Raw genomic sequence first — 26,890 nt, 5'->3', positions numbered from 1 at the left:
CCAAAAGGCTAGTAAGGTTTACCATGGGCTGGACATTTACTATTCAATTCCAGCTCTGGTGTTTAGAACAGTTTTAGGCTCAGAAATGAGGTAAGCTTTAACGGTATTCAATCTAGTGGGCAACATGATTTTATTGAAACAGCAAGGCTGCTTTCATGTACATCTAAAAGTACCCAAGCTAGAACCCATCCTATCTGTGTTTACTTCAGTCCCCTTATAGGGAGAACACATCCTTAATTTGGTCCTATTCAAAACATGGCAAGGAATTTTGTCCAATATCCACAGCCAACACATCACCATTAAACAATTAAATCAGTCATTTATCTCATTTGCTGCTTGTGGGTCACAAGTTATTTCCCAATAGTGATCATATATTGATCATACTTGCTTAGTATTGCTTTGGGACATTCTGAAAATGCAGAATATACTATATATAAATGCAATTATTTTTGATAAACTTAGCAATAGGTTTTGCATTCATGTTAAAAATTCAGTTGGCCAACAAATTCACATAGAGAACAAGGTGTTACTATAGAAATAAAAATCCAGCAAATGTTTGACTAAATTTTTACAGTTTGTACAGTTTATTTGAGAGGTGACAAATTATCAGTAACACTTTCTCATGCAAATGTACACACTAATGTGCAAAATATGTTAAGCAAATAGTAAACTCAACTTTAAAACAAAATGCCAGAAATATTTTTGGATTCACTTTATTTACAAATGTAGCTAAAAATAAAAGGTTTAAACCAACCTCTCCCTATGGGAGATCATAATAACCCAAGAACAATTTACTTCCCCAAGTAAAGACAGCAGCAGAATTTAGATGTCAGGTCCCTGTCCTGAAACAGTGAAGAAAAAAAAAAGGAAATTGCTTGCACACAGATTATTTTACACATGGAGATAGAAAAAGCTGTTCTTGTCACAGTGAATGTCTCACTGATCAGGAAGTAAAGGTTTTGTAACAAACAGGAATTAGCCTGTAACCATTCTTCAGACCAAATGGTTAAAAGAGGTGGGATTTTCTGTTTTGAGAGTTTCAAGAAAAGGGGAAAGTAGGCGCTGGAAATGTGATGGGAAGGGAGCAGCTCAACATGCATGCACATGTGTGTACATGTAAGGCACTCCCATTCTTATATGGAAGCTTATATGTGTGCATAATCAGATACAATTCAATTATGGATTCTACAAGCACCCAACTGTTTAGCAACCAAGCTGGACACCCCTAGAATGTGAACACATTTAACACCTTACGTATAAATTTACAAGAAAAAGTGCTAATTCTTCACACCCTATTTCAATTGGAAATTTTGTAACCATGAGCTGAATATAAAGCTGGAATTGACCCAATAAACCAAACATTTTAAACACTTTAAATACAAGTCTGCAGGGGTCACTGAGCGCAAACGTTGCACTACCAGAACACGGCCATCAGACTGACACTTCAGCTGAGCAATCCTCATTCAAACCACCAGGTGGAGCACCATCAGAAGAAAAATGTTCTCTCAAGACGAGCAATTGGACATAATCCACCCGAACAAAAGCTTATTAGCTGGTGGTACAGGGCTCCAAAATCACTCTCATCAAAAAGCAAGAGAATAGTCAGCACAGCATATCCTAGAAAGGGAGGACGAAATAGATAATATCAGCTATTTTGCAAATGATTTTTAAACGAAATATTGATAAATTGTTTGGTATGAGTGAATTGATTTGCTGGAAAGAGCCATGCTGATGAAGCGGTTTGTTTTGCACCAGTTCAGACAAAATGAAAGAATGCCAAATTTTATTGATCACAGTTGATGTTACAGGCTCCATTCAGTTATACAGGGCATGGGTGAGATGGCATCTGATGTATTATGTACTGTATTGTTCACCTTATTTAAGGACAGATGGAAATGCATTGGACACGGTTCAAAGAATGTTTACTAGAGCCAAATCTGGAATGGATGAGTTGCTTCACGACGAAAGGTTGGACAAGCTCCAGTGAGAGGCGACTGGAGTGAAACATAAATAATCCTGATGGCTCTTGAGATGTGGAAAGGATGTTACCTCCTATGAGAATCTAGATCTGGGATTACTGTTTAAAATCAAGGGTCACACATTTATACAGAGACTAGCTGAAATATTTTCTCACAGAGCGGCATGAGTTTTTGGCTGTCTTCTTGAAAAGGTGATGGGAGGAATATTTTTAAGGCTCAGGGAGATAGGTTCATGTTAAGCAAAGTAAGCATGGGGATAAATGCTTATATGGAGTAGCCAGGAATGTGGATTTAAAGCTACCGATAATATCCAGCATGATCTTACTATGATCTTTTGGTAGAGTACATGGTGGTACAGTGGTTAGCACTGCTGCCTCACCAGGGACCTGGGTTTAATTCGGGTGACTGTCCGTGTGGACTTTGCATTCTCCCAGTGTCTGTGTGGGTTTCTTCTGGGTGCTCCAGTTCCCTCCCACTGTCTAAAGATGTGCAGGTTAGGTGACTTAGCCATGCAAAAATTGTCCCATAGTGTCCAGGGATGTGCAGGTTGGGTGGGTTAGCCATGGGGAATGTAGGGTTACAGGGATAGGGTAGAGGGGTCGGTCTGGATGGGATGCTTTTCAGAGGGTCACTGTGGACCTGGTGGGTTGAATGGGCTGCTTTCACATTGTTGGGATTCTATGAGCAGTCTTGAATAGCCTACTCCTGCTCCTGACTTGTCTGCCCTTTCCTCCAGTAGTAGAAATTGTTGTGATCATTTAAAGTTCAGCATTCTTGTGTTTGTCCTGTATGGAGGCCATAAAATACTCAATAACATGTCTCTCTATTCAGTATTAAAAATATTAAACCTCAAATTCTCAATACATTCATCAGAAACATTTTATATTGTACAAAGAATACAATCTGCTGTTGATCAGAGTTGGCTGTTTACATAATACCTTGTTCCATTTGTTAAACTCGATTCAGTTTTGTGGCAATCAGAACTCGCACTGTTTGGTCAAATGCTGTGCAGACACAGAGGCCCTGCTTATCTGGGCTCCAGTCAAGGCTTCCTATGGGCTGGGTGGACACAGTCACATTCTGGAGCAGTGTGACTGTGCCTGCAACTCCCATATCCATGTTCTCAGAGTCCTTTTTTGAACGCTGGGCGGGGTACTCACTGGGGAACACATGAGAAGAGGGACATGTCAGTTTCAGACAACCATACCTTTCAGCTATTGCCCTGACAATAAATAGCACACAACAAGGTGGACAGAAGGATATTCAGCCCCCACTTGTACCAGTCCTATAATAACAGCTAGTCACAATGAGACCCAGTCACCAGCTCTATCCCTCAAATGTTCTTCCAAAGTGTAGAATTGCTGTAAATGGCGCTTTGTAAACTTTTGTCTTGTGCACTACAAAGTCATGATTCTGACACATGAATTAAGACAGGATCTTTTTGTTATCAATCCTTAGCAGTTATTGCACAGAGTCAAAAATCAAAACCCTACTTAAGGACCTCAAAGAACTAGACAGAGGAAACAATAAATAAGGTCAAATTCTTAGTACTCTACAAATAAATAAAAACCACCGCTGTTATCCAAATCTGGGAGTAAGTTCCAACGCTTAGCTATAAAAGCAAGAACTGACTTCCACACCTCTCAAATCTTGAACTCAATTTCCACACCTCCCAATTTCAAAACAGAAAACTGCTGGAAACCCACTTGTACAAAATTACAAATTAGACACTGCCCCAAAACATCAACAAGTATCAGAACTCAGGTTTGATTTTGTGACTTATATGGCTGTCAAAACCTTAAAATGCACAATGAGCAAGAACATGGTACAGATAAAGGGGCCCAAGATCTTTACAATGTCTACTTTGGGGATGGAGGTTGACAAAAGTTAATCAAAACCTTCCTTAACAAGCCTCAATACCCTGGGTACATCCTCAAAGTGGAGGCAGAGAACTTCACAGTTTATGTAAATAACACATCATTAAATATCTTACAAGTCATGCACCTGCAATTCTGTTAGTAATTAACGTCAGAAGAGGGTCAATTTTAAAGGATGTCATGGTCTTTCATAATCAGAAAAGGCACCTCCAGCCTCTCCCCAGATTCACACATTTCAGAATTTCATTGGAGCCAGCATACCCGGAAGAAATGTTTGACGCCAACTAGTTTTTTTTAAAAAAAAACAGCAGCAGGCCAGAGACCCAGAAACCCAGACAGCAACAAAATATTCACTCTCAGTCAGAGGTCCCACTGGGGTCAGAATTAGTACATGCAATATCTGAATTCAGAAGTTCAACCAGATTCAGGATTTTGTTTTGAAAAGTCAGTGGGGTTAGATAGGCTTGACTGTACTGGAGTGGTAGTTGAGAGGAGGTGAAAATCAGCATTTAAATCTGACCTCAAATGTTGAAAAAAACTACAAAATCGTTTTTTTTTTCCTTTTTGACAAAGAACCTTCCAAACCTGTAACCTCTCTCACCTTAAAGGACAAATGTATCAGACACACAGGAACACCTGCATGTTCCCCTCCACGACACACACACACTGGTCTCCTGAGAAATATATTGTCATTTCTTCAGTGTCACTGGGTCACAATCCTGGACGTTCCTCCCTACCAGCACTGTGTGGGTGTACCTTACACCAAACCGACAACAGCAGATCAAGAAGGCAACTTAGCACCACCTTTTCAGGAGGAACTAGAAATGAACAATAAATAAAGGCCCAGCTAGCAACACCGAGAACCCATCACCGAGTAAAATAACTTGCATTTATCATCTTCCACAAAACTGGTCTCCCCATAACATAAGCCTGCTCCCTGATATCAACTCAAACTTGCCAATGCTTAACTGCTCAGTCATCACCCATCAGCAGCAGCCACAAAGCTGATACTTCACATGTATTTAAAACATGTTACTGTGAGGAGGTGGTTACTCACTATTTCCAAAGGTGCAGATTACCAGCACCTCCTGTTGTCATGAAAACGTCTCTGTTTTGTGGCAAATGGCGGACCTGCCAGACGGTGGATTTATATGCCTGGGGAAAATGGCAGACAAATGAAAGAATTGTTTTCATATATTATAAAATCTGGGGGTGTGGAGAGGTAGAGACAGAGAAAGAGAGAGAGAGACAGACAGAGACAAAAACAGAGAGACACGGAGATAGAGACAGAGAGACAGAGAGAAAGACACACACACACACACACACACACACACACACACACACCCAACCACCCCCAGCCTGGCTATCTATGACAATGACCACACAGGTGCTTCTCAGGCTTCACTCCCTTCCATTTCACCCACAGTGGACAGCTACAATGGATACAGACTGAGTCACTGCAGCAAATTCACAGGGGGAGTTTTAATTTAAACTGGTCAGGAAACCTGCCCGGGGCCATCAAAATGAAGCCCATTCCCCCAAATTTAACTCTCAAGTCCAATGTCAGGACAGGCTTTCTACAGGCTCTTTGGAAGCTTACAGAAAGCATGAATAAAATCTCCTTTTAAAGGGGGAAGAGGGAGGCTTGAATTCACATATAAACTTCCACAGCACAGTGCAAGACCATTGTCTGGACCAGGTGTTTTTAAAGCGTGTTATCAAATTTTGCCCCACTCTCTGTGGTCTGTCCCCAACAGCCCTGAAAGTATTCTCATTTTCCACTATCTGTCCACTTGGTAACAATGACTGAATCTACTTGCACTGTCCTTTTAGGCTGCGTGTTCCAGCTGAAAACAGTTTGTAGCTTTAATAAAACACTCAACCAACATAATCCCCGGGAGGGATTATTTTGCATCAATTCTCTTAGAAACCATGTCCTTTGGTTGCTGCCCCTCGTTCTGACATAACTAACCTTGCTGCCAAGAGGAACTGAGCAAGAGACTGCAGACAGGTTCTCAGTGTCCTCACCAGAGGTTCTGGCAGAGGTGGTGAAGGGAACGCGGCTCAATTTAATTCCCGGGAAAATCCAAACCTCGTGGACGTGCAACAGTGAGAGGGTGAGGTGTTCAGTTAGTTCTGTTGGCTGTACAGCTGGTTTGTTATACAGGATGATGCCAACAACATGGGCTCATTTCCCCTACCAGCTGAGGTTACCATGAAGATCCCACCTTCTCCTCCTCTCCCCTCACGTGAGGCGAAAGAGAGCAGCCCTATGGTCCTTCTGACACCACGGTGATTTTATCTTTTATTCCAGCATTCTTCCGGCTGACCTCTGAAAACTGGAGATCAATAAAAACTCTACTGCCTCCTGCCCTTATTCGTACTAAATCCCAGTCACCTGTCAACAGCTTATCCAGCAACCACACCGAATGAGCTGTTCTTACTACAGAGCTCCAAAAACCTACTTAATGGCCCCAAATCTATCTGGCTATTGGGCTGGGGATGATCAATGATCACTGGCTGAGTCCGAAATAGAATGCAAACTACATCTCCAGCAGTGAACTGTTTGGCCTTTCATGACCAAACTGTACCCAATTCACACGATTCCAAAATCAAAAACCTACACAGAGTATAAACTCCAAGAAAAGCATAAAAATCCAAAAGTTATGCACTGATCACTTGGAAGCAGAGTAACAGAATGAACGCGGCACCTGGAATAACCAGTCTGAAATGTTATTTTTCATTTTCCAATTAATAAAACTGTGTTAGGCTTTACTTGCACATAATTGAGGATTTTCCTGGACCATTTATGCATTAATCTTTTGGGAAAGATTTTTGTCTCTGTATTAGCTGGTATCTGTTTTTTGAGACAATGTTTACTTTATGGTTGCCATGAATAAACTTGAACATACTGCAGTAAGTTATCACAGCTGGAAATCTGATATACTTAAAAGACTGGACTGACTGGGTGGTTTTACAAACTAATGCTCTTAGTAGGGGACTGATTCCAAGTTGGCTTCTGTTATAAAGGCTGCGTGTAGTGCAGTTTGGATCTGGAAACCAACAGTGTGATCAAGGCAGGTTAATTGTGGCTTCTGTAAGGGCATCAGAGAATTACCTGAAGAGCAATGGAATTATTAGGCTACAGGGAAAGCCAAGGAGAGTGGGAGTGAGTTGCCCACTCTGAGATTAGACACAGACATAATGGGCCAAACAGCCTCTAGTCGTGACACAGCCATTCTATGTTTGAGTGGACTGTCCCACTGCAGCCTGTGTCATTTCACAGAATCACTGAATCCCTACAGTGTGGAAGCAGGTCATTCAGCCCATCGAATTCACACCAACCCTCCAAACAGCATCCCACCCAGACCAACCCTTCAACTGCAACACTCTGCATTTCTCCTGGCTAATCCATCCTACAGATCCCTGCACACTGTGGGTAATTTAGCATGGCCAATCCACCCAACCTGCACTACTTTGGACAGTGGGAGGAAACCAGAGTACCCGGAAGAAACCCACGCAGACACGGGGAGAATGTGCAAACTCCACACAGACAGTCACCCGAGGGTGAAACCAAACCTGGGTCCCTGGCGCTGAGAGGCAGCAGTGCTAACCACTGAGCTGCCATGTCACCCTAAAATGCAGCTACCAGGAGTCAGGTTTGAACCCACAGACATATGTCCATTTGATCTTAAGTCCAACACCTTAACCACTCAGCTATCCTGGTAGGAAATTGGTTATCAAAGAGACAAAAACCCAAGTCCTTTAAATTTCAGCCAAGATTCACCATTCTGTATCCACCCTCAGAAATCACAAGAACTCTACTTTCTCCAAGTCAAATACCTTCTCGCTGACTGAAGCAAAGCCTTTGGTTGGGTGCTGGGTCCTCATGTCAAACACATGAAACTTGCCCTCCAAGGAAGTAGCCACCAGCTTATTCATGTTGATGTCTTTTCTATCAAACTCAACACAACAGACCTGTAAAGGAAGGGAAGATCCCAAATGTAGCATATTTATCTGTCAATCGTGAGAATGTATCATTTTTATAAAGACAGGACATTTTAAGAGCAAAAGTAAAAGGATTTACACGTGACTCACATCGGCATAATTAGTTTTACCACAGTGAATGAGGAGAAAATGCACATTTAGAATTTACAAGGAATGCTACTGCTTATTTCTTGGCAAATGTTTGAAAGTTTCTTTGATATTTGATGCCAAGGTAACTGTAATAATGAAAATAAAGCCAGGAGTGCTTGGCATTGCAGTTAAAACCAATGACACATATTCAAAAAGCAGAAGGCTGTCTACTGTCATAACCTGTCTACCTGCTTTTACTTAAGAGTCGTTTAAACCAAGCATCATCCTGGACATAGTTGAACAAAGAGAAAAGTAACTGGTTTACAAAATAGCATACACCGTTCCTGGAGAGAAAACAGCGTTCAGATAAACAGTTTAGGTCTATACAATCAATTCTGTTCGACAGTTGCAATCTTGGGCAATCCCACATTCCAGTAAAATTGCACGTTAAGACAGCGCTGAAAGTGTTGGCGATGTAATCACATTGTGACCAACACGTTTTAAAATTTCACACTTTAGAAACAGCGTCCCCAATTTCAATCACGTTACAACGAATTCACGCTAACAAAATGTGCATTATAGCAGAAAGACCTGCATCTATAAATACTGCCTGACCTACTGAATAGTCCAACATTTCTTTGTTGCAATTAGAAACACATTCCCCTGAATGTGAATCAGAAGACTTGATGTCTGAGCTGAAACTGGTTTGGCAGAGCAAGGCCGAACTCTCTACTTTAATCATTTTCAGGCACGGGGATAGAATAAGGGGACAGAGTAATTCTACCCCAACTATCCAATAAACAATGAAGATTAAGTCTTTTTGTCATTCAGTCATACAGCACTGAAACGGAACCCTTTGGTCAAACAAGTTCATGCAGACCATAATCCCAAATTAAACTAGTCCCATCTGCCTGCTCCTGGCCCATAGCCCTCCCAACATTTCCTATTCATACAGCTTTCCAAATAAGCTTTGCAATTGTACCCACATTCACCACCATGACCAAATGCTCTCTTAAAACCCCTTGACAGACATTTGTATCTGAAAAACCCCAAATGGCACAAACACAAACTTCCCCACGTCTTAACTTGATTGGGGGGACAAAGGGACAAAGAGGAGAGTTAGGGAGAGAAACTGAACTCGCAGGGTCTCCCGGAGTACTATTTACCACTGAAGAGAAAGGGGAGGCAAAAAGACACGCCTACTGGCTCATGAGCAGTGTCTCTGATAGACAGATACCAACTGAGAACAAGATGAGGAAAGATATAAGAGGCAGAAAGACTAAAGGAATAGAAAACAAATAGAGGGAGAAAACATATTTTGAAAAGTGGTTACTATGGAATTGTCAAATGGAGATTGCTTGATTCAAATCTGACTGCAATTGTGTCACTGTCTTTGCATTCTGCCAAGTACCTCCATTTTCCTCACCACAAGAGGGGTGGTTTTGGGTCTTACGCCTGGTTTAAAATCTAGTTTTGTTTCTTACCCCATTCCTGATGTTCTTTTCCCAACGGAGCGACATAGTTCTTAGATCAAATAGCTTGATATCACCATTGTCATATCCAGCACACACACAGCGCTCCTGGGAGCTGTAGGCATGACCTTTCCGTGAAGGCACCACCGCATGAATGTGTTCAGGGAAGAATAAACAAGTCAACTGATGTGATTTCCCTCCCAAGCCTCTCAGAATAAAACAATCTCAAACAGAATAGATGCTCTTGACTTTTGCATGCAGATTGAGTTGCATGAAATCCATGATTTGACAAATAGATGCAGAATATTGCAGATGTTGAGATTTGAAATGAAAACAAAATGCTGGAGAAACTCAGCAGATCTAGCAGCATCCATGTCAAGAGAAACAGAGTTAACAGTTTCCTGTCTCTTTCCACTAAGATTTGTGATTCTGCTGACATTGCACATCAGTCCCTCAAACTCCCACTTTTGTGGCCCCAGCCACTGCCTCTTCAGTGTGGATGTCTAATACCTCGACACCCCCACCGTGGGCTGAAAAGATGTCTGAATAGTCACCATCCACCTCAGTACTCCTCACCTGGCTCAGCTTGTTCTCACTTTGACCCATTTTCTCCAAGTCAAAGGTGTCATTGTGGGCATGTGTATGGGTGATGTGCTGTTTCTTTGTGACCTTTGTGGAATATATTTGTTCCAGTCCTACTCAGGGCCCTCCCACATCTCTTTCTCCTGTATATCAATGACATTGTCAGAGTTGCTTCTTGCTCTCTTCCCAAATTTAAAAAATGTCATCAACTGCCATCCTTCTCACACCTTCACCTAGTCTTTCTCTGAATCTTTCCTTTCCAGCTTTGACATCATTGTCCCTAGAAATGGAAACAATGATATCCGCAACAAACCCAATGGCTCCCACAGTTACCCTGACTACACTTGCTCACACAACCTGCAAGGACTCCATTCTCCCAGTTTCACCTTCTACAGAAATGTATCTAACGCATCTCCCTTTTGCCTCAACCAAGGATTCTTTCTCTCCCACCATAATTGACAGGACCTGAAACATATCTGACCCATTTTCCAAACTTCTGCCATCACCCCTTCCCCTTCATCCCAGGACAATGATAGGAAACCTTTGTCTTCACATTCCATCCCACCGTTCTCCACATTCAAAGGATGATCTTCCACCATGTCTAGCAAGATACAACCACCAAATATATCCCCCCCACCCCACTTTTACCTTGTCAGCATTCTGTCTGTGACACCCCAGTCAGCTCCTCTGTCACTCCTTCATGTCAGTTCTAATGGAGTCGCAGAAGGTGTAACACTTGCCTTTTACTTCTCTCCACCTCCCTGTCCAAGACTTCAAGCACACCTTCAAGATGAAGCAGAGTTTTATTCACATTTGTGCCGATCTAGTCTACTGTATCTGCTGCTGACAGTATGGATTTCCCTACATAGCAGAGGTCAAATGCAGAGTCGAAGAGTGTGGTGCTGGAAAATTACAGCCAGTCAGACATGATCAGAGGAGCAGGAAAGTTGACATTTCGAGCATAAGGAATGGCTTCTGCAGGTCCAATGCAGATAAAACAAGTGCTCTGCAGAACACCTCTGCTCTGTCTATAACGAATGATGTTGACCTTATACAGTAGTTGCTTGCCAATGCATCATCTGGCTCTTGTGGTAACACTTCTGTCCCCGGCCCTAGTGCAATGTTCCAGCAAAACCCAATGTAAGAAACCTTATAGTCTTCAGGAGAAAATAAGAATCCGATAACTTCAGAACATGAATTCTGATTACAACCGCTCTCCCCACGTCTGGTTTGCAAAAATAAAAGGTAACTATGACTGCTGAACTATGCAACGAAAAGAGAAAATGCTGGATTAACTCAGCAGGTCTGGCAACATCTGTTAATGGGGTCATATCAGACTCAAAATGTTAACTCTATGTTTTCTCTGCTGAGTTTCCTCTGAATTTTCTCTTTTGAATGGCTTTGCTCTTCAAAGTCAACCTATTTTTGAATATTCACATCTGTCATTAACACCTATCTTGCATGTAGATTTCTCCTTTACTACCATTAGCACTTCATTTGACTTTTGTTCTGGGTAACCCTACCGTATGTTCCATTCAATCCCCTCCCACTTTGTCAACTGCACAAAAACCATCATTTTTCAGCCCCATTTAGTTTCTGAAAAAGAGTCAAAATGGACTCAAAACGTTAACTCTGTTTTCTCTCCCAGTTTGCTGAGTTTCTCCAAAACTTTGTTTTCCTTCCATGATTTGTCAAGTCATGCTTAATTTATCAAAATAAAAAATAGTTCTAATGTGGCTAAATGACGTTTTTATGTTCAAGGTGCTTGAAATGTAAATCAAGCAGAGAGAACAAATATAACATCCGCTATATCCAGTCAAAACCAAATTTATTGTCAAACTCTAAAGTGGATGACCATATCATTTAGTCAAGGCATATCAAGAAACAAACACTTTTACTTTCGTTGTTCCCATGATGGTCAAGTTTGAACCCCATTTTTAATAGAAAGAATATCATTGTAAAATATTCATTCATATAGTATTCTGTTTCCTTGTGTCGTTATTAAACATTACAGATGATTTCAATATAAAAACTATATTTACAACATACCAAATGCCACGGTCCAGCAATCCCTCCTGGTATCTCCGTCTGCAGGCTGCATGTTTGCCACAGGAGTGTCTTTTTGCCTTGGGTCCCAGACTTTCACCATTCCTTTCGAAAACACAATCTACATGATCACATGTGCATGGGGTAATACATAAACACAAAAGTTCAACGTCGTTTACAGTGAAAACTCAGCAATATATAAGACGTTTATGGGACAACTCCAACTTAATGCACTTCTCACTGACATCTGCGTCTCTGATTTTATTCTCTGAAAAGTATGCTAACTACAATCTCAGACACTGTCTAAAAATTAACTGATCACATTTGTTTCGAGTGGTTTCATAGAATTGCAATGTGGATGCAGGCCATTCAGCCCATCGGTCCACATTGACCCTCCAAAGAGCATCCATCTAGACCCACCCCCTGTAACCTTGCAATTCCCATGGCTAACTCACCTAGCCTACACATCCCTGGACATTATGGGTAATTTCATGGCAAATTCACGTAACCTGCACATCTTTGGACTGGGGGAGGAAACTGGAGCACCGGGCAGAAACCCACACAGACACGGGGAGTATGTGCAATGTCCACACAGACAGTCACCTGAGGCTGGAATCAAATCCGGGTCCCTGGTGCTGTGAGGCAGCAGTGCTAACCACTGAGCCACTGTGCCACCCAAATTTCTTGCAAGTGTGAGGAGTTGCATCTTTTCAGATGGTTTGTTGGGCAGCAGCATGTCCCTGGTAGAAAATTCCAAATATTCCAACAGAAATGCACAACTACAACAATCAGTGCATTAATTTATCCAGGCCCCTTTGGCAGCACCTTCCAAAACCGTGACCACTATCACCTAGTGTAGCAGATACATGGAAACACCACCACCTACAGGTTCTACCAGCCACTCACTAATCCTGATTTGGAATTATATTGCCACTCCTCACTGTCACTTAAATAAAATCCAGAAACTCCTTTCCTAACAGCACTGTGGGTGTAGCTACCCAACATGGGGAGATAGTGGTTCAAGGAGGCAGCTCAGCACCATTCACTCCAGAACAACAAAAGTTAACAAATAAGGATGGTCAAGCCAGAGAAACCCATGCCCCACAAACAAACTCTAAGCAAGCAAATGCTGGCTTGATAATAAAGCTGGGAAGGAAGTTGAAATACACCAACTAGAAGATTAATGATGGCTGGTCTGCATTCCTCGGTTTCACGATATATAGGGCATGCATGTCTAATGATTCGACAATGACAGTCAAGAAAGTTCTAGCTGCTCACAACACTGGAGAAACTTCCACGGTCAACCAGTGAAATAAACATTTCAACAGGTTTAATCATTGCACATCTCAACAGAAAAAAGCAGGTGACGGTTACAAGAGCAAGAATAAAATTTACCATCTCTGCTGCCAGTAACCAACTCTGGAGCTCCTTCCCCAACTCCCAGGCCTCCCACACCATCAATGCTGTTTATGATCTCCTTGTGCGCTTTTACAGAATAAACAGGCATTTCCGGAGCCTCCAGATTCCTAGGTAAAGAGGATGAGAAAGGGGAGAAACGTTTATAAGATCCCTGGAAAATAAATCTGGCAAAGTGCAACAACATTGCAGCTACTGGCAACGCAGGCTCAAAGTTATTTCCAGCACAGACAATACTTCATAAAGATCGCAATGGAAATGCAAGTGAATACCTAAATACTGCTTAAAACATTAGAAAAAAGCTTTGACTCACCATGCTTTCAAGCAGTGAATTGTAGATTCCCACCACCCTCCAGATGTAAAACTTCCTCAACTTTCCACTCAGTCTTCCACTTCTTAACTTAAATCTTCACCCCCTGTTATTGAACTATCTATTAGTGGAAAGTGTCCTGCAATCCACCTTTCCTTTTACAACTCTGTCAGGCCCACTCTCAAACTTCACTGCTCCAAGGGAAACGACTCTAGCCTATTCAAAGTGTAGGAACAAATTACTACAGGTTCTGGAATCTGGACTGAAAACAACCAATGCTGGAAATCACAGCAGGTCAGACAGCATCCATGGTGAGAGAGCAAGCTAACCGTGGAGAGAGGGTGGCAAGGTGGCTCAGTGGTTAGCACTTCTGCCTCACAGCATCAGGACCCCGGTTCAATTCCAGCCTTGGGCGACTATCTGGGTGGAGTTTGCACATTCTCCCAGTGTCTGCATGGGTTTCCTCTGGGTGCTCCGGTTTCCTCCCATAATCCAAAGATGTGCAGGTTAGGTCAATTGGCCATGCTAAATTACCCATAGTGTCCAGGGATGTGTAGGTTAGGTGCAGTAGTCAAGGGTAAATATAGGTAGGGAGAATGGGTCTGGGAGGGTTACTCTCCAGAGGGTCGGTGCGGACTTGTTGGGTCAAAAGCCTGTCCCCACATGTATGGATTCTAACGTTGCCAGTCAAAACATTAGCTTGCTGTCTGACCTGCTGTGATGGCCAACATTGGTTGTTTGCACTCTAGTCAATCCAATCTTGATGATAAAAAATAAGAAGATACCACGCAATTTAAACAGCGACAGGAAATGTAAGCAGTGCAAAACTTACTGGACAAATTTTCTTTTTAAACTGTACTATGAGGTTAGTTAACATTAAGATTCCAGAGTGTGTACATTAAGTTATGGAATAGAATGTTAATTCAGATTGAAATGATTTAAAAAACAGGTTCCTGTCAAAGTATTGGCACATGATGGCTGTAAACTGCTGTTGTACCCACTTCTGTGAAACTGGTTGTTTGCAGGTCATTAGGCAAGTTATTTAATCGACTTGAGGTTAAAGAAAACTAAACACAGGCAGCTAAGAGACAAATATTTTCTTCTCTGTTAAAAGCTGCATGATACAAATGTTTGTGATGCATTCAGCCAAAGAGACAGAAGTAAAAATGATAAAAGATCTGAGCCAAATATTAGCCAGCCTAACAAAATAAACAAAACATTACTGGTTTAAAGATAAACTGTCCTACAAGTGTTGCTGGGATAGAAGTGAATTTAGCAAATTTGTATGTTAAGATATCACAAGTAACACAAGTTACCCCAGCCTTCTGGTATGTGTTGTGATCTCAATGGCTTTATCTTGTTCAATTCAGTTCTGTGCACACATTCCAGGAATGGAGATACAAGTCTGCAGACACTATAATGTCAAAGGCACACATTATCTTTCTTCAATCAATCAAACATGCAATGTGGTTGGCACTGGCTAGGCCAGCATTTATTGCCTATCTCCAGTAGAGTGCTCCTACAAGTTATCAGGTTAAGAGTGTGTTTATTGCTAAAACTTGAAAAAAAGTAGTACAGCTAATCAGGAATATAGGAATAGGACTAGTTCACTTACTCAAATCTCTTCTCGCACTCAAGCAGGTCATGACTGATCAATAACTCTACTCTAATATTGTGTCTTTGAGCCATATCCATAAATATCTTCACTTGATCAGTCTATCTGTCTTGTCCTTGAAAATTTCAACTGATCCAATATTCACAGTGCTTGGGAAAAAAGTCTCAGGTCTCCATTATCTTCTGTTCTCTCCTTTCACTCCGAAATGTCAACCCTAAATGCTCTGCCACCAATTTTAAGATTATAGTCACTTGTTTGGATTCTCCATCTGAAATAAATAGCATCTCTGTACCTAGCCTCTAAACCTTCATTTCACCCAAAGCTGTCATCTGTATCCAATCTCACACAAGTGCTATGGCTCCAACATCCTTATATTTGCTCTGTCCTGGCTCCCAGTCCAGACATAACTCCACAGTGACATTCTCAGACTCGTGTTTAAATCACACTGTGGCCTCATTATACACACTATATAAAGCTCCTCCAGCCCCTCAACCCTTTAAGAACATTGTTTCCTAAGCCTGATCTTTTGTTGAACTCATATTCTCCATTCCCTGATTGGCAGTCATGCCTTCAGTTGCCGGGGCCTTGGGAGTAGAAACCAAACCTGCACACCCCTCATTCCTCCTTTAGGGTAATGCTTCAAAAACACTCACTCTTTGACCAGGCATGTGATCATCCCTCCAGATACTTTTCTTTTGGACTTGTCTCAATTTCTGTTTAATTGAAACAGGAAGCTAGCACATTCCATTCGATAAGAGCATGACTGATTTGGTTATGGTTCCTGTTTGTTCACCATAATCCTCAACTCATTTGTCTTTCTAAAATCTTTGAATAAAGTCTGTGACTCAACCTCCATTGCTTTCTGAGGAAGAGACTAATGATTTCTCTTCACCTTTGAATATTCATAAATTCTCTATCCTAGTCCTATTCTCCCACACAAGAGGAAAAATCCTCTTAATATTCACCCTACCAAATTCCTCAGAATGTTATGTTTCAATAAATTACCTTTTATTCATATAGACTCCAATCCTGTTCATAATTCTTCACCCTCAGAATAAGTTGAGAGAACCTTCTCTGAACTGCTTCTAATACAACTTTATTCTTTTGCAAATCAGAAGGCTAAAACTTTATTCCCAATGCAGTCTCATTTAGGTCCTGTATGACTGCACTAAACTTTCCCAACTTTTATATTCTATTCCCTTCACAATAAGCAACAACATTCCATCTGCCTTCCTAATCACTTGCTGTACTGAAGATTAACCTATTGTGATTCATGTACAAAGATATCCAGCTGCCTCTGTAGCGCAGACTTCTGCCATCTCTCCCTCTATTTAAATAGTATACTGTTTTCCTATTCTTCCTGCCAAAGTGGACAAGTTCACATTTTCCTACATTGTACTCCTTGTGCCAAGTTTTTGCCTACTCACTTAATCTGTCTATATTGCTTGATCTATATCACTAGACGATATGAACTCTTTTCTTTATTGACTCATGGGACCGGGGCATTGCTGGCACGGGCAGCGTTTTTGTCCATCCCTAGCTGTCCTCAAGACAGTGGTAGTAAGCAGCTTTCTTGAACCTCTGTAATCCATTTAACATAGGGAGAGACAAAGCCATTCGGAAGTGTGTTCCAGGATTTTAACCTAGCAACCACAAGGGAACAGTGATATAATTCATAGTCAGGGTGGTAAGTGGCAAGGAGTGGTTGCAGGTGTGATGTTCCCATGCATCTGCAGTTATCCTTCAAGAGGAAAGGTGCTGTCTAAGGATAACCTTCACAATTTGCACTCTTTCTTGCTTTTGTTTCAAAACCAAATTTAGCTAGTATACATTTGGTCCCAACATCCAAGGCCTTGACATACTTTGTAGATAATTTAAGTGTCAACACTGATCCTTGCAGAATTCCACTGTGCACACCTTGCAAAGCGATGCATGCATCTCTGCTCTCTGCTTCTTGCTAGCTAATTAATCATTTAGTCATGTTAAAATCCCATCCTACACCATGTCTTTATTATGGTCCTGTGAAGTCTAAGAGATCATACTCTATTAAAACGTGCTACATAACAATTTGCATTTACATAACACTTATACCATCGTAAAATGTTTTACAAGAACCTGCTCAAACAAATTAACGGGGTCAACCAATGACTTCTAGATTATTCTGGTGAGGTCACTCCCTGAACCTTCCAAATTCAGGGGAATACAACCCAAGTGTATGCAGTGAGACCTCATAATTTAACCATTTAAGCCCTGGCAAATACAGGGCAGTGGTGAGGAAGGAGGAAAATACAACACTATTTTATGGAACAGAAAATACAAAAGCATTTACTAGTTTAAAATTCTGAGGAGTAGTTCAGGTAAGCGCATGATCAGCACTCATATGAAGAAAAATATATGTAACAGTTCTACTGTCATCACTATATGGAATGATCGAAAAGGTGTAGCAGTTTTTGAACAGGATTCCACTGTCTCATCCTAATCAACACCATGAAAATTATTTATGCAACCATAATTTGTTAAATGGGAATTATCGATTTAATCCATGAATTAGTAATAAACCAGGTTTGAAAATTCCACCCTTCACTTAGTCAAACATCTTTCATCAGAAAATTTAGAAGCCACATAAACCTTGCTAAAAGGACCTATGAGATGCCATATTAGGTTCAAAAAATGACCATCCTACTTATCTGTTCAACTGTCTTCACAACAATAATTCTTCCATTAAGAACAGATCAACTCTCATCACAGCTTCAAGACTACAATTTCTACAACAGTAGCTTCTCAATGTTTTGACTACATACCACATGTGCAGGTTTCCATCAAAGTCCCCAGTTGACAGGTACCTCTGTTGTAAAGAGGTGGCTCCAAAGGTACCGCATTTAAAAGGTTTTGATTTTTCTATCTGAAAAGAAATTTATTTTCAAATTATGAAAATCAGTAGACAGTGAGCTAAATTCTGAATTACAAGAAGAATTTCAGTAAGGAATAGGCCATTCAGCCTGTTGTGGCTACTCTATCGTTCAATTAGATCATGGCTGATCCTCTACCTTAATGCCATGTCCTTGTGCTATTCCTATTCCCATCTTGAACATACTCAAGGATTGCCCCCCCTCCACCTCCAGAGCATTTTGGAGTACAGAATTCCAAAAATTCACCACCTTGAGTGAAATAGTCCCTCCTCGCCTAGTCATAAATTTCCTAACCTTTGGTTTGCTAGACTTACCAGCTTAGTCAGAGACATCTTGTCCTCATTCAGCTTATCAAAATTTGATAAATTTCAATTAGACCATCTCTCATTCTTTGAAATTCAAGAGAATAAAGGCACTGATTCTGCAATCTCTCCGTTTGCAAAACTTACTCTTGTCTCTATGGCAAGTATACTCACTGAAGGCAGCATCGATGCAAGAACAAAGTTCCTGATAGCAGGGGAGTCAGAACCAAGGTCACAGTCTAAGGATACCAAACAAATCAATTTGCACCAACATATGGAGAAATGTCTTCACCCAAGATGTGGTGACCCTGCGGAATTTACTACCACAGAAAGCAGTCGAGGTCAAAACATTGTACGATTTCAAGAAGTTGCATGTGGCTAAAGGATTCAAAGGATATGGAGGAAAAACAGGTACAGGCTAATGAGTCAGATCATCAGCCATGATTATAATTAATGGCAGAGCAGGCCCAAAGGGCTGAATAGCCTGTTCCTGCTCTTTTTGAAATGTTTCTATTCTTTCTTAGTTAAAGTGATCTAAACTTAACATAATACTGTAGTAGATGTGGGCTCGCCAAGGCTATATACAATTACAGCAAGAATTTTTACATAATATTCAATCCCCTTGCAATGAAGGCCAACATACCATTCAACTTCTTTATTGTTTACTGTACCTGCAGCAACTAAGATACCTGAGTCCTTTTGGGTACACTTCCCATCCTCTCACATTTAACAGAAATTGTGTTTTTCTTTTTTTTACCATAATTCATAACTTTATACTTATACACATTATATTCCATCTGCCATGTTCTAGCCCCTTCACTTAACCTGCCCAAGTCTTCTTGAAACCCTCCTGCATTCTCCTCACAACTTATATTCCCACTCGGTTTAGTGTCATCAGCAAATCTAGAAATATTACATTTAGACCCCTCATCCAAATCATTTACAGATTGTGAACTGATGTGATCCTAGAACTGATCAGTGCAGTACTGCACTACTGACAGCCTGCCATCGGAGAATTAACCACTAATTCCTCTGTTTTCTGATTGCTAGATTGTTCTCAATTGACAACCATATATTATCCCAATCCCATGTGCTCCAACAAACTACACAAAATGTTGGGAAAACCCAGGTCTGGGAGCTTCTGCAGAGACAGAAACAGCATCAACATTTCGAGAGAGAAATGGAGAGGAGAGAGAATTGTCACCTTAAACCTTTTGTCACATTACAACATTTACCAAAATGCAATACCTCACATTTAACCAAATTAAATTCCATCTACCACTTTTCAGCCTATTGACCCAACTGATCAAGATGTCTTTGTAATCTTAGATAAATGTCTTCAAAATGTTGCCTTGGGATCTTCTGCATCCACCTATTCGGGCAGGCAGTGTCAGTTTGATGTTTCGTGCAAAAGACAACAGCTCTAACAGTGCAGTTCTCCCTCAGCATTGCCCTGGAATGTCAGCTTTGATTTTTGTTTGTAAGCTGTGGAGTGGAATTTAAACACAATTCAGAGGTGGGTCTTCTACCTGCTAAACCACACCTGACAGCAGTAATGGAAGGAAACTGATGGGGTGAAACAATGAGGAGCTTGACCTGCACAGCATAAACATCACCATGCACTGGATGACCACTGTACATATTGTTGATACAATAGAATCGGACAGAAACAAGACGGGAGGAGGCCATTCAGCCCATCGCGTTAATGATTTATTTGAACAAATGTCTGAAAAGGGGGTTGGAGACAGAAATGGAGCAATAGATTAGACCAACTTGGTACAAAACCAACCCAACAAGTGCACCTCCTCCTATTTGTTGTTAAAAAGCACTTAGTAAGAAATCTCGCGTTTGCAAAGTTACCCCCGTCACCATAGCAACCTCGGGCCAGTAACCAGGCAACAGGGGCTAGGCCCGAAGCCTTGGCCTTTCCTGACTGACCACCGACCTCCTTGACCAGCACCAGCTCCCCGTGCGACACCTCGTAGACCTGCAGCACGCCGGTGCCACGGGGAAAGTTGCCCATACAGACGAACTTGGCGCTGCAGGGGATCCATTTGCAATCGAACACGGTGTAATTGAGCGATTTCTGGATGTGGGCGATGATCTGCGGCTTCTCCAGCGCCGAACTCATGGCGTCCACGGTCTCTGCCAACGGCGCAGGCGCGACTCCCGTCGCTCGGACGGCCGGGGGCTGACAGCGCAGGCGCGACTCCCGTCGCTCGGACGGCCGGGGGCTGACAGCGCAGGCGCGACTCCCGTCGCTCGGTCGGCCGGGGGCTGACAGCGCAGACGCAGGTGCCGGCGGGCTGACGGCTGTTGCCCCGCAGCGCAGGCGCAATTACCCGAGCTGCCTGACTCAAACCACGTGGGCGATGCCATCCAGGCCAGCAGTTCTGTACTTGAAAGCAAAATAAAATGCTGGAGATCGCAGCATTAGTGGAGAGAGAACAAATTTCCTTCGTCCCCTTTCCACTCCACTGCTCTCAACTCACCCATTCTTAAGGGCTAGAAGAAAGTGAGGACTACAGTTGTTGAGAGTTGGATAGTGTGTTGCTGGAAAAGCACAGCAGGTCAGGCAGCATCCGAGGAGCAGGAATTCCGGATGAATACCTCGGGATGCTGCCTGCCCGGCTGTGCTTTTCTCACACCACACTATGCGGCTGTGCTTTTCCAGCACCGCACTTTTGCATTTGTAAAGGCTCAAAGTTTGGGAGAAGATTTGTAGCTCGGGTGCTCGTTGTTGTGGTTCTGTTCGCCGAGCTGGGAATTTGTCTTGCCACTATAAATGCCGGAGGAAACAGCACAGAAGCGCTTCACAGGAGGCTCCCAAGCACTGAGGATGTCACCTAGACAGGGGACGAAACGTTTGCAAGACAAATTCCCAGCTCGGCAAACAGAACCACAACAACGAGCACCCGAGCTACAAATCTTCTCCCAAACTTTGAATAAAATTCATTCTTTCCTAATACGTATTTCTGCAGAAGAAACTATGATCAAATAAACGTTCCCTCTACCTTCGCAAAATGTCTTCCCATTTTCGAATTCCAATAATTGCAACTCAGCAGGTTCAGTGCTTCATCAGCATTTTTTTGGACTGTGCCATTTTGGACAAATTGCCCTTGCTACTGTTTTTGTGTTTTCCAGAATGCATCACCTTACTTTTTTGTCTAAAAAATGCAAGACAAATTCCCAGCTCGGCGAACAGAACCACAACATTTGTAAAGGCTGCCAAACCACTAAGATTAGCCTGGAGTTCCCAGAAATTGCAAATCGACCTCCAGCAATAAAAGCAGAAAGTGCTGGAAAAACTCAGCAATTTTGGCAGCGTTTTGTGAAAAGAGAAACAGAGTTAGCGCTTCAAGTCCATTCTGCCTCGCACCCTCTTTGATTAGATATTTTCTACTGTGAGTTCATTTGAACTTTTCCTAAATTAAGGGAATTTTGGAAAATTGTCACCATCACATTTACTATCCCATTAGCGATTTCATTTTAAGACCCTAAAATGAAGTTCTTCTGGACCTAAGGACTTGTCAGCCCACACCTTCCATCAGTTTGCTTCATACTATTCACCTGGTGATGGTAATTCCATTAAATTCCTTTCTCTCTTCAACCTCCTGATTAAGAGCTATTATTGGGATTTGTTTGGTAACTTCTATAGTGAAGACAAACACTCTACTTGTTCCTTTCATCCAACATGTCCTTATATATTTATTGTCTACAGGGTCAAAGCTTATTTTACTTAAATAAAAGCAAAATACTGGAGAAGCTGGAAATCTGAAATAAAAATGGAAATTTTGGAGTAACTCCTCAGGTTCTGAGGAAGGGTCATTGGACCCAAAACATTAACTCGGATTGCTGCCAGACTTGCTGAGCTTTTCCAGCAATTTCTATTTTTGGTTCTGATTTACAGCATCCACGGTTCTTTCAGTTTTTATTTAAGTCAGGCAGCTGCTTTGAGGAGAGAGTTAATATTCTGAGTCTGATATGACACTTATTTAGCTGTCATTTTACTTACTCATTTGCTTTTTAGACACCTGTGGAACTTCTCGCTATCTTTTTTGTGGGATTCTAGGTAGCTCATACTCCCAACTTCTTCCTCCTGGTTCATGCATTCTTTGCCATTCTTTTTATTTTTTGAATAATAATCTTACCTGTCCGTCATCCCACCCAGACCCATCCTCCTACTCTATCCCTATAACCACGCATTTCCCATGGCTAATAAACCTTATCCACACATCCCTGGACACTATGGGTAATTTAGCATGTCCAATCTACCTACTCTTTGGACTGTGGAAGGAAATCGGAGCACCCGACAGAAACCCACACAAACATGGGGAGAACATGCAAACTCCATATCGACAGTCACCCGAGGCTGCAGTTGAACCCGGATCCCTGGTGCTGTAAGGCAACTTTGCTCACCCCTGAGCCACTGCAGTGGCACCATGGAAGTTAATACACTTCTTTGTTAACCTCAATGGTGAGTCCTCCCTGTAGGAATATATTCTATGTATTCTGAAATATCTCATTTGTCTGCCACTGTTTCTCTTATGATCTAGCTTCTAGCCGATGTACCTGTTTAGTAGTGTTGCAAAAGTGGCCCTTAGTAGAGTGATATGTTCTTCTTGTCAGATGTGGGAATTTAGGGAGACTTTAAGTTTTACTGAGGATTATATCTGCAATAAATGCCATTGGTTGTGAATCCTATCAGATTAAATGGATCAGTTGGGAAGACAGTTAGAGGGAATGAGGAATTTGCAAGAGCAATGGGATGTGATGGATGGCAGTTATAGGAAGGAGGAAAGTCGCAGATACAGTCACATAGATGGGTTAACTACAGGAAAGGTAAGAGAGGTAGGCAGGTAGTGCAGGAATCTTCCTTGGCTATCCCGATTTCAAATAAGCATGGTGTTTTGGAAAATGTAGGGGGTGATGGATTCTCAGCTAGCATGAATAGCCAAGTTTCTGGTATTGAGATTAGCTCTAATGCAATGAGGGGTATGACTGGTTTCAAGAGATCAATTGTATTAGGGGACTCTCTAGTTCGAGGTACAGACAGATGTTTCTGTGGCCAGCAGCAAAAAATCAGAATGGCGTGTTGCTTCCCTGGTGCCAGGATCAAGGACATCTCAGAGATGGTGCAGAATGTTCTCAAGCAGGAGAGGGGCCAGTAGGAGGTCATTGTACACATTGGAAACAACAACACAGGAAGGGAAAAGATTGAGATTGTGAAGGGAGATTACAGAGAGTTAGGCAGGAATTTGAAAAGGACGTACATGAGAGTAGTAATATCTGGATTACTCCTGATGCTACGAGCTAGTGAGGGCAGGAATACGAGGATAGAGCAGATGAATGCATGGCTGAGGAGCTGGTGTATGGGAGGAGGATTCACATCTTTGTATCACTGGAATCTCTTTTGGGATAGAAGTGACATGTACAAGAAGGACAGATTGCACCTAAATTGGAAGAGAACGTATAAACTGGCAGGGAGATTTGCGAGAGCTGCCCGGGAGATTTTAACCTAGTAAGGTGGTGGGCTGGGACCCAGGTAGATAGTGAGGAAAGAGATCAATCTGAGACTTGTACAGTTGAGAAAAGAAGCGAGTCAAACAGTCAGGGCAGGCAGGGACAAAGCAGAGAACAAGGTAGGACTAATAAATTAAATTGCATTTATTTCAATGCAAGGGGCCTAACAGATGACTCAGGGCATGGTTAGGAACATGGGACTGGGATATCATAGCAATTACAGAAACATGGCTCAGGGATGGGCAGGACTGGCAGCTTAATGTTCCAGGATACGAATGCGACAGGAAGGATAGAAAGGGTGGCAAGAGGAGGAGGGGGAGTGGCATTTTTGATAAGGGATAGCATTATAGCTGTACTGAGGGAGGATATTCCCAGAAATACATCCAGGGAAGTTATTTGGGTGAAACTGAGAAATAAGAACTGGATGATCACATTATTGGGATTGTATCATAGACCCCCTAATAGCCAGAGAGAAATTGAGAAACAAATTTGTAAGGAGATCTCTGTTATCTGTAAGAATAGTAGGGTGGTTATGGTTGGGGATTTTAACTTTCCAAACATAGACTGGGACTGCCATAGGGTTAAGGGTTTAGATGGAGAAAAATTTGTTAAGTGTGTACAAGACAATTTTCTGATTCAGTATGTGGATGTACCTACTAGAAAAGATGCAGAACTTGACCTACTCTGGAAATAAGGCAGGGCAGGTGACTGAGGTGTCAGTGGGGGAGCACTTTGGGGCCCGCGACCATAATTCTATTAGATTTAAAATAGTGATGGAAAAGGATAGACCAGATCTAAAAGTTGAAGTTCTAAATTGGAGAAAGGCCAATTTTGACGGTATTAGACAAGAGCTTTCAAACGCTAATTGGGGGCAGATTTTGCAGGTAAAGTGATGGCTGAGAAATGGGAAGCCTTCAGAAATGAGATAACGAGAGTCCAAAGACACTATATTCCAGTTAGGGTAAAAGGATAGATTGGTTGGTATAGGGAATGCTGGATGACTAAAGAAGGAAGCATATGTCAGGTATATACAGGATACAGGTAGATAGGATAGTGAAGAAGGCGTTTGGTCTGCTTTCCTTTCTTGGTCAGAGTACTGAGTACAGGAGTTGGGAAGTCATGTTGTGGCTGTACGGGACATTAGTTAGGCCACTGTTGGAATATTGCATGCAATTCTGGTCTCCTTCCTATTGAAAGATGTTGTGAAACTTGAAAGGGTTCAGAAAAGATTTTCAAGGATGTTGCCAGGGTTGGAGGGTTTAAGCTATTGGGAGAGGTTGAATAGGCTGGGGCTGTTTTCCCTGGAGCGTCGGAGGCTGAGGGGTAACCTTATAAAGGTTTACAAAATCATGAGGGGCATTGTTAGGATAAATAGACAAAGTATTTTCCCTGGGGTGGGGGAGTCCAGAACGAGAGGGCATCAGTTTAGGGTGAAGAGGAGAAAGATATAAAGAGACCTAAGGGGCAACTTTTTCACACAGAGGATGGTACATGTATGGAACGAGCTGCCAGAGGAAGTGCTGGAGGCTGGTACAATTGCAACATTTAAGAGGCATTTGGGTGGGTATATGAATAGGAAGGGTTTGGTGGGACATGGGCTGGGTGCTGGCAGGTTGGACTAGATTGGGTTGGGATATCTGGTCGGCATGGACAAGTTGGACCGAAGGGTCTGTTTCCGTGCTGTACATCTCTATGACTGTATTGCTCTATTTGTGTATACAAATGCAGAAATAACATATATTAACACAAAGGACACTGTTCTTAGTGTACAAAAATAATCTATCCTTTATTTGCAGCTTTCTCATTGAAAAAAAGTGTTATAGAAATTGCCAATGCTCTCTGCGTTTCTCAATATCCTGACTAATCCAAATGTACATGTCTGATTTGTGGTTATTCGAGTAACTAGGATTAACAGTTATCAGTTTCTGCTGCATCTCTGTGCCAACCATGGCCCAACATATGAACACCCTTTGTTCATGCCATATAAATTGGCATTCCTTTTCCAAATTTGTTGTTGTGATATTTTAGACCTGATCAGTACAAGGTAAAAGTGACAGGCCTGAACAGAGTCCCCAGCCGTGCACTTAGATCCTGTTTGGACCGGCTGTTGGAGGTATTCAGTGACACCTTTAACCTCTCCCTCCTACAAGTCGAAGTTGCCATCTGCTCAAGAAGACCACCGTCATCCCAGTACCTCAGAAAGCACACACAACAAGCCTTAATGACTACTGCTTCATAATCATGAAGTGCTTTGATAGGCTGGTCATGGCCCACATTAACTCAAGCCTCAATCCCCACAATTGCCAACTGATGTAACAGGTCCACAACAGATTCCATTTCCCTTGCCCTGCGCTCATCCCTGGAACATCTGGACAACAAGAACACCTACATCAGTCTCCTGCTTATTGATTACAGCTCTGCCTTCAACCCAATTATCGCCTCTGGACTGATCTCAAATTTCCGACACCTAGGTGTTGGCTCCACCCTCCACAACTGGATCCTGAGATTCCTGAAGATGGACAACCACACCTCCTCCACAATAACCCTCAACACTGGAGCACCCCAAGAATGCATTCTCAGGCCCCTACTGTACTCCCTCTACACCCATGACCGTGTTGCCAAATTTCAAATAAATGCCATCTACAAGTTTGTTGATGACACCACCATGGCAGCACAGATATCAAACAATGATGAGTCAAAAAACAGGAAGGAAATGCAGGGCTTGGTGGCATGGTGCAATGACAACAACTCTCAATGTCTGCAAAATAAAAGAACCGATCAT

General features: G+C 42.1%; 1 protein-coding gene across 2 annotated transcripts; it reads right to left on the bottom strand.

Moving 5' to 3' along the window:
• Positions 1-561: 561 nt before the first annotated feature.
• On the bottom strand, positions 562-20,742 carry dnaaf10 (dynein axonemal assembly factor 10). 2 transcript variants are annotated; one of them, XM_072581542.1, is made up of 9 exons: positions 20,531-20,742; positions 18,176-18,276; positions 13,429-13,559; positions 12,037-12,154; positions 9,418-9,520; positions 7,700-7,834; positions 4,914-5,011; positions 2,918-3,138; positions 562-1,617 (listed from the first exon to the last, which is right to left on the bottom strand). In XM_072581542.1, exons 1-8 carry the CDS (start codon positions 20,714-20,716, stop codon positions 2,931-2,933), a joined length of 1,080 nt encoding a protein of 359 aa, XP_072437643.1. In that variant the 5' UTR covers positions 20,717-20,742; the 3' UTR covers positions 562-1,617; positions 2,918-2,930. The 2 variants fall into 2 exon arrangements, with proteins under 2 accessions (XP_072437643.1, XP_072437644.1); XM_072581543.1 differs by having other exon boundaries at positions 9,418-9,533; positions 12,037-12,138.
• Between the last annotated feature and the right edge of the window lie 6,148 nt (positions 20,743-26,890).

Source organism: Chiloscyllium punctatum, chromosome 11 (genome assembly GCF_047496795.1).
Source record: "Chiloscyllium punctatum isolate Juve2018m chromosome 11, sChiPun1.3, whole genome shotgun sequence".
NCBI lineage: Eukaryota > Metazoa > Chordata > Chondrichthyes > Orectolobiformes > Hemiscylliidae > Chiloscyllium > Chiloscyllium punctatum.
This window is presented reverse-complemented; position numbering and strand designations above follow the sequence as displayed.